The sequence below is a fragment of the Thamnophis sirtalis genome, unplaced genomic scaffold, assembly GCF_051295495.1.
Source record: "Thamnophis sirtalis isolate CommonGarterSnake01/CBP01778 unplaced genomic scaffold, rThaSir2_p1.2 scaffold_4, whole genome shotgun sequence".
Classification (NCBI taxonomy): domain Eukaryota; kingdom Metazoa; phylum Chordata; class Lepidosauria; order Squamata; family Natricidae; genus Thamnophis; species Thamnophis sirtalis.
The window spans coordinates 107,447,573-107,454,831 of NW_028261384.1; the positions used below are offsets into that span (position 1 = coordinate 107,447,573).

The following is a 7,259-nucleotide window of genomic DNA, read 5'->3' on the forward strand; positions in this document are numbered from 1 at the left end:
TCTTTGGGTATCAAAGATATAAACGCTGTCTTCCAAGATGGAGGGACTTTACCTTCCGTTTGAATCATATTAAATAATTCTCTAAGAGGTTCTACCATTTCTAACTGTAAGTTTTTATAGTAAACCGCTGTCAAGCCATCTGTACCTGGTGCTTTCCCTGACTTTAATTGCTTAATTACCTGCAGGATTTCCCCCGAGGTTATTGGTTGATTCAATTTTTGCCTGTGTTCTTCTCTAACTGAAGGTATTTTCTCTTTGTCTAAATATTTGTCTATGTCTAAACCATTAATTTTATCCCCTTTATACAGTTCTGTAAAGAATTCCCAGAAAGCCTTTTGAATCTCTTCCTGTTGAAACACCTCCTTCCCTCTATAAATCAGTTTAGATATATTTCGAGTTTTCCTTTTTTTCCTAATCTGATAAGCTAACCATCTGCCAGGTTTGTTTGCATTACAAAAAGTATTGTGTTTTGCATATAATAGATTAGTAGCCACCTGGTCAGAGATCAACATGTCAAATTGAGATTTTAATATGTTAATAGCTTCCTTAACCTTTGTATCGTCTGGGTTCATTGTTAACTCCAGCTCTTTTCTCTTAATTTCCTCTTCCAGTTCTGTACGTTTTAACCCTTGCTTATTTCTATGTGTTTTATTTATATTCATCAAAACTCCTCTCATATACGCTTTGCTTGCGTCCCATACAAATTCCATAGATGTACCCTTATTCATATTCAAAACAAAATATTCAGATAGTAATTTTTTACAATCATTAATATACTTTTCATATCTAAATAAGTTTTCATTCAATCTCCAAGACCTTCTTGCCTGCGCTACCCTTCCCAACTCCATCCAAACTGGATTATGGTCCGAAAGGATCCTAGCTGCAATCTTTGTTTTCTTGACCCTAGAAAGCAAATCATTAGTAGTTAGAATAAAATCAATCCTTGAGAAGGATTGATGCCTGTCCGAGAAGAAAGTGAAGTCACATTCCTCTGCATTTCTTTCTCGCCAAATATCTCTCAATTCAAAATCATCCATAATGTCAAAGAAAGATTTGGGTAACTTTGCTCGCATCTTGGTATTTAGGCGGGAAATCTTCTTATCTTTCTTAGTGTCTATCACTCCATTCCAGTCACCCAATAGTATACAGGAACTATAGTCCCATTGTACTAATTTAGCATGAAGATTTCTATAGAATCTATCTTGCTGTTGATTGGGAGCATAAATTCCCAAAAGTAATGTCTTTTTCCCTTCTAAGATTAAGTCTAAAGCAATATATCTTCCGAAGGGATCTGCTTCTATTAATTCAGCTTTCATGTCTTTTCTTAAGTATACAACTATACCATTCTTCTTTTCCATAGCAGAAGCTACAAAATGTTGACCAAGTTTTGAGTTGATCAAATATTTTTGATCAGTTGATTTGATATGAGTTTCTTGCAAACAAATTACATCGTTCTTAAACTGTTTGAGATAATGAAATATTTTCTTCCTCTTCTGTGGAGAGTTCAGTCCGTTGACATTCCATGTTAAAATCTTAGTTGTCATCTTTGGTTGGTTGAAGCATTTTTAGAGCTTCCTGCACGGCCTGTTTAACCTTAGGTCTAGCTCCTCCCATTGCTTCCAGATTTGTTGTTGTAGATCCTTGATCGATGGCCGATGATTGTTGATGCTGTTGCTTTTTAGCTTGTTTCTCCATACGTCTAGTAGTCATGCGGCTAGGTCTTGGTTCCATAGCACCTTGCACTTCTAGAGAAGAGAGATGCTCCATCTTGTCTGGTGGTTGTGTAGTTTGCTGTCTATCCTGTCCTTCTTGTGGTCTTTCTCTAGGTCCAGATGGTGCAGGGTGTCCGGCCTTCAATATATTATAATAAAAATCTCGGGCTTTCCATACAGAGTTGAGGCGGTATCTTTGCTTATCAAATGTAAATATGATGCCAAATGGTGCATCCCATCTATACTGTATCTGACGATTTCTGAGTTCTTCGACCAAAAAAGCGTAGTCTCTCCTGGCTCTTAACATTGGAGGTGGTATCTCTTTCAAAACAGCCAGGTCTTGACCGCCAATTTGAAGCTTAGTATTATAAGATGCTTGCAGTACCATATTTCTAAACTCTCTTGTAGTAAAATATATAACGATGTCGCGAGGAAGCTGCTTCTGCTTTGCCAGCCAGGAGTTAACGCGGTAAGCTTTGTCAATTTGCCAGACTTGATTGGTCCCTGGTCTTCCCATCAGGCGGTCAAAAGCTTCCGATAGGATCTGTTTCAGGTTCTCCTGTTTCTCCTCACGCAGCCCCCTTACTCTTAATGCGAACTCCATTTGTCGGTACTGTATCATAATAATTTCTTTTTCAGCATTTTCCACTTTTTGTTCCACCACCTCTGTTTTCAATGTCAAGTTAGCATTGGCATCATTAAGAACCTCTAGAGTATCTTCCACTCCAGAAATATGTTCTGTTAATACAGTTACAAGACTCAGCATGTCGTCTCTAATTTTATCAATCTTAGCATCAAATTTCTCATACAGCTCCTGTTTAAGTCCATTTATTTCACTTTTAATCTCTTCTTTCATTTCTTTCATTTCCTCTTTTCTCTCCTGCTTTACCACCTCTCTATTATCTCTAAACTTATCTTCCATCTTAATTGTCTGTGCATTGAGAGCCTCGCTTAGATTACTCAGGAAAAATTCTTTCGTTAACACATCCCCAGCAGGGGGTGTAGGCTGCAGCTTTGTGCCAGGCACTGAGGATGTGCCCCTGGAAGTAGAGGGTGACGACTTCAAGTTAATATTTGGTTTTGAGGCCATTTCAAAATTTATCTGCCTGCAGTTAATAAAACTCTATTGCATGAATTTGCAGCTTTAAGTAAAGAGGCTTTTATTTTGAAGTTCAAGGCTTGGCAAAACTTTCAGTGAGTAAACATTGTAACAAGACCATTCAGCAGATTCATCACCATTTAACTTCCAAATAAGCAAGGTTAATGAAGGAGTAAAATTCTTCCATTGTGAAACCAAAACATATGATAAGCTATCTCTTTTGTTTTGAATTCTTTTGAAGTCTTGTGAGAATTAGCAAAAAGTGTTCGTTATTACCGGAGAAACCAGCCTGCTCGGCGCCATTTTAAAAGCCTCTGAGTAAATAATTTTTCGGAGGAGAAAAAGAAAAGAAGCTAAAATGTTGATAAGCAATTATTGTCCTCGCAGTAAACGGATTCAGCTCGTGATAAGATTAAATCAAACAAAACTTAGAGCAGAGTGGGAGAGACCTACTTTGTCCTGCACAAGGCAGTTTGAAGTTCCCAGCACGGACAGCCGTTCTGCCTTGGGCTAGCCCCCCTTTCCTTGCAAGCACAAAAGCTGCAAAAATCGAAGAGCATTTGCCAGCAAAACAGTTTCTTCTTTCCCTCTTGCCTGAAGGATAAGAAAACCTGATAAGACGTCAGATAGAAGATCCTCTAAACAGGTACGTAGCCAGGAATTCGGAGGCAGCTGATTTTTTGCTGCCCCCACCAGTAAGCTCCTCCCAGGAAGTATCTGCAATGCTTCCTCTCTTCACCTACATATTTTTTGTTTCTTTCCAGGCTTTCCATGTTCTGTAGGGAGAACGAGGCAGGCAGGAACTGAGGCAAGGCAGGTTGAAGCTAACTCAACCTTTATTAACAGTTTAACAAGACAAAATGCAAGGCAAACCTTGAACAGGCAAAAAACAACATTTGACAGCTGATAGCCCTTTTATACCAGAGCTATCAGACACTGAACCAATAGAATGGCTGCATTCTCCCACCAGCTGGCTGCTCGCGTCTTAACCAATCAGGAGCCGGCAATGATAATCAATGGCATTGTAGCCTCAAGGACTTAACACTTAGCATATCGTTTACTGTCCTCTAGAAAGAATCCAATCTCTCAAATAACTTTCTAAATTGTGGTATCTAGATATGGACAGAATAATTTTATCTATTTGGGAAGAGAAATTCATGTTACAGTTAATTTAATTTAATGTAATTTTTAATTTAATATATTTTTTAAATTTGTAAGATCACCCAATTCAAAATGAATCTAGACAGCATATAGTATTGTTACTCCTCATTTTAAGAATATAGATTGATGGATTAAAAAGTGCATTTGACACTGGCAATATTATTTATGTATGCATTTATTTATAAATTTTTATCCCACCTTTATTATTTTATAAGTAATAAGCAGGGGTGAAATTCAGCAGGTTCTGACAGGTTCTGGAGAACCGATAGCGGAAATTTTGAGTAGTTCAGAGAACTGGCAAATACCACCTCTGGCTGGCCCCAGAGTAGGGTGGGAATGGAGATTTTGCAATATCCTTCTCCTGCCATGCCCACCAAGCCACACCCACAGAACTGGTAGTAAACAATTGTGCATTTCACCACTGGTAGTAAGCCAGTGAATATAACATAACACTCCACCTCTTTTTCTCCATAACAATCTTTGAGGTGGTCTGAGCTGAGGCAGAGTGACTAGTCCAAAGTCATCTAGTTGACTGTCATGCCTGTGGCAGAACTAGAACTCACAGCCTCCTAATTTCTGGGTCAGCAACTTTAACCACTACACCAGACTGGCTCTAATCTATTGTAGATATTCACAAGTATGAATAGCCAGAGGAGTCTACTGTTCTCAGAAAACATTAATCTCATTGCAATTCTTTATTTTTCTGCTTCAGTTCAGCAGCACAGACCAGGGGGAAAATATTCATTACAATTTCTGTGGGTGATCCATCAGGGTTACAAGGAATTGAAAACATTATACAATGCCAAAACAATTGTTTTGCTGAACTCACAATCTTTAATTTGTCTTCATTCAGATGGATTTCAATTTCCCCTGTTCAACTAGGATAATTTTAGAGCGTGCATAGAATATATGGAAATTTGTGCTTTGTCTGGAAATTTTCAAAGGGCTTATATTAGGGAAATAATTTACATAAACTCCCCCTCCACCATTTCTTTATGAAATATTAGCTGATTTCCTTTTGTTTCTATTTCATTTTCTTCTCCCAGGCAATGCAATTAGTAGGAGTGCAGCAATGAAAGAGAAACAGCCTTCCAGTAGGAGCGTTGGTGTTTTCCATGAAACAACCATGAGATGGGCTTGGTTTCCTGGCTATGTCCCCAATGGAGCTGTGTATTACTGGAACAGCTACGCTAACAGATACGAATATCCTTGCAAGGTTTCAGACTGTTCTGCTGGCTACTACAGTTCCAGCCGGGGTCCTTACTGCTATTACCCATACGGAAACAAAGAACTCTCCACTTCCCAGTTCTACATTTTGGTGAATGATCATGGCTTTGAATCACTGATCTGGCAGTACGGTTCATGGGGTAATGTCCCATCCAATTCCATCAACACTTGCTCAGGTGACAGAGTATATGTTGGTAGAAATAAGTATGGATTAGGTAAAGTGGTCAGTAAACATCAAGCCTTCTTCGTTGTTATCAATGGTAAGGAGAAGGATTATAAAGAATATGATGTCCTGACCATTAATAAAAACTATCAGTCTCAGAGCATCTCCAATGTCAATTATGACCTAAATAAAGGATCCTACACTGAGGCAGGCATGGCATTAGCTTCCAGCAAACTCATCAACAAAGATTGTAGGGCAGTGAAGAAGTCAACCACCTTATCAGGAACGGTGACTTCTGACCATTCCTGGGAAGTTGACATGTCCATCGCTCAGACCCTCAGCTTTGGTATGACAGCAGGGATACCTGACATCATTGGAGGATCATGGGGCATTTCATCAGAGAAAACCTTCAGCTGGAGAAAGGGTTATACATATAGTGAGTCGGTCACATTTTCTGAAACAATTGAGGTTGAAATTCCACCCAACCACAGCTGTGAGTTGGTAATGGATGGCAAGAAAATGAGGGGACAGGTTCCTTTCACTGCTACAGCCACCCGTTATTACAGAGATGGAACTTGGAGGAGTGCCACCATCCAAGGTGTCAGCTCCAATGTAGTTGGGTTAAAAGGAGCCGCACAGGTTGAGCGCTGTGTCCCGATCCCAGATGCTGTCCCCTGCACTGCATAGATTGGGCTTCCTAAAATGCCTTTGTAGCTTTATTAGTTTGCAGCAAGAATGAAAAAAATAATTATTGTTTAGCCTTTAGAAGGATTCATTGAAAATTGATGTTTGTAATCCAAAAATAGTGACGTGCACGAAGCCGATCTTTTTGCTTTATTAGTATTAGTAAACAACCCTTTGAACCAAATTGTCTACAAAGCAGTTCTTAGAAATTGTTCTTAGACTTTAATTCTAAGTAACAGTATAAATGCAAATTGTGCTCATCTGTTCATAGCAAAGAAATCTCCATGCAAAATAGTAGTGCTATCAAGAGGAAGAGTGTTTTATTATTTGAGCGCTGTAATCTTAGAAAAAATGCTTGAGGTTTTGTGAACCTGACTTTTTCCATTAAGCTAATATCACTATCAAATAATTATTGTCCATGATCTCATTATAACGAAGCTAAGTTGAAATTAATGTTCTTAATTCCTTAAAAATAAAAATTGATCAGACTCAAATACATGGTATGTCTAGTTTTATTTTTTCCACCAGGTTTTTTTTTTGCTTTGAAATTTGTCTTCTCTTCCTCTACTGTTTTTCTGTTCTATTATAATATTCCTATTCTTAAATTATAATAAGGACTCTTACACAAAAGTGATATAAGGTATTACATTGTAGTTTGAAAATACATATTAAAGATCAACCATGCTTTTAAAAAGTAAATGGATGCTTTTCTTTCATTATTTTTATCTGACACATTCCCTATCAATACAGATAGTACTTGAGTTATGGTCATTTGATGAATGATTTTTCAAAGTTACAGCAGGGCTGAACAAAAGGACTTATGACTGGCCTCCAGAGTTATGGCTATTGGAGTTCCCTCATGGTTACATGATTAAAATATGGGTGCTTTGCAGTCCACCCACATTTACAACCAGTAGTGGGATTCAAGAAAGTTAACAACCAGTTCCCCCCAGGTCAGGTTGGCTGTCATGGGAGGCATGGTCTATCCCCATCCCCCGTTATCAAAGTGGATCCTGGGCACTCCACTGTAATATAGAAATGGGAAATGGAGCAGCTGGCATGAGGGAAAGAGGAGGAGCAGTGAGAAGAAAGGGAAAGTGGTCTCCTTCCCATGCACCGGCTGCGCTCTTTCCATTTCTCCATTGCAGGGCTGGATCTTGCTCCACCCACCAACACTCAGATGCCCTTGCTTCCTCCAAGAAAGTTGGTCAAG

The 7,259-nt window shown here is 38.8% G+C and overlaps 1 protein-coding gene across 4 annotated transcripts in view; it reads left to right on the forward strand.

Moving 5' to 3' along the window:
- The window catches only part of LOC106542183 (natterin-3), a 24,464-nt gene extending 17,924 nt beyond the window's left edge, over nt 1–6,540 (forward strand). For all 4 annotated transcript variants that reach the window (XM_087713702.1, XM_014057839.2, XM_087713704.1 and 1 more), the window contains one exon: nt 5,019–6,540. In XM_087713702.1, coding sequence (XP_087569828.1) covers nt 5,019–6,049 — 1,031 coding nt within the window. In that variant the 3' untranslated portion in view covers nt 6,050–6,540. The remainder of the gene's footprint in view (nt 1–5,018) is intronic.
- The last annotated feature ends 719 nt before the right edge of the window (nt 6,541–7,259 follow it).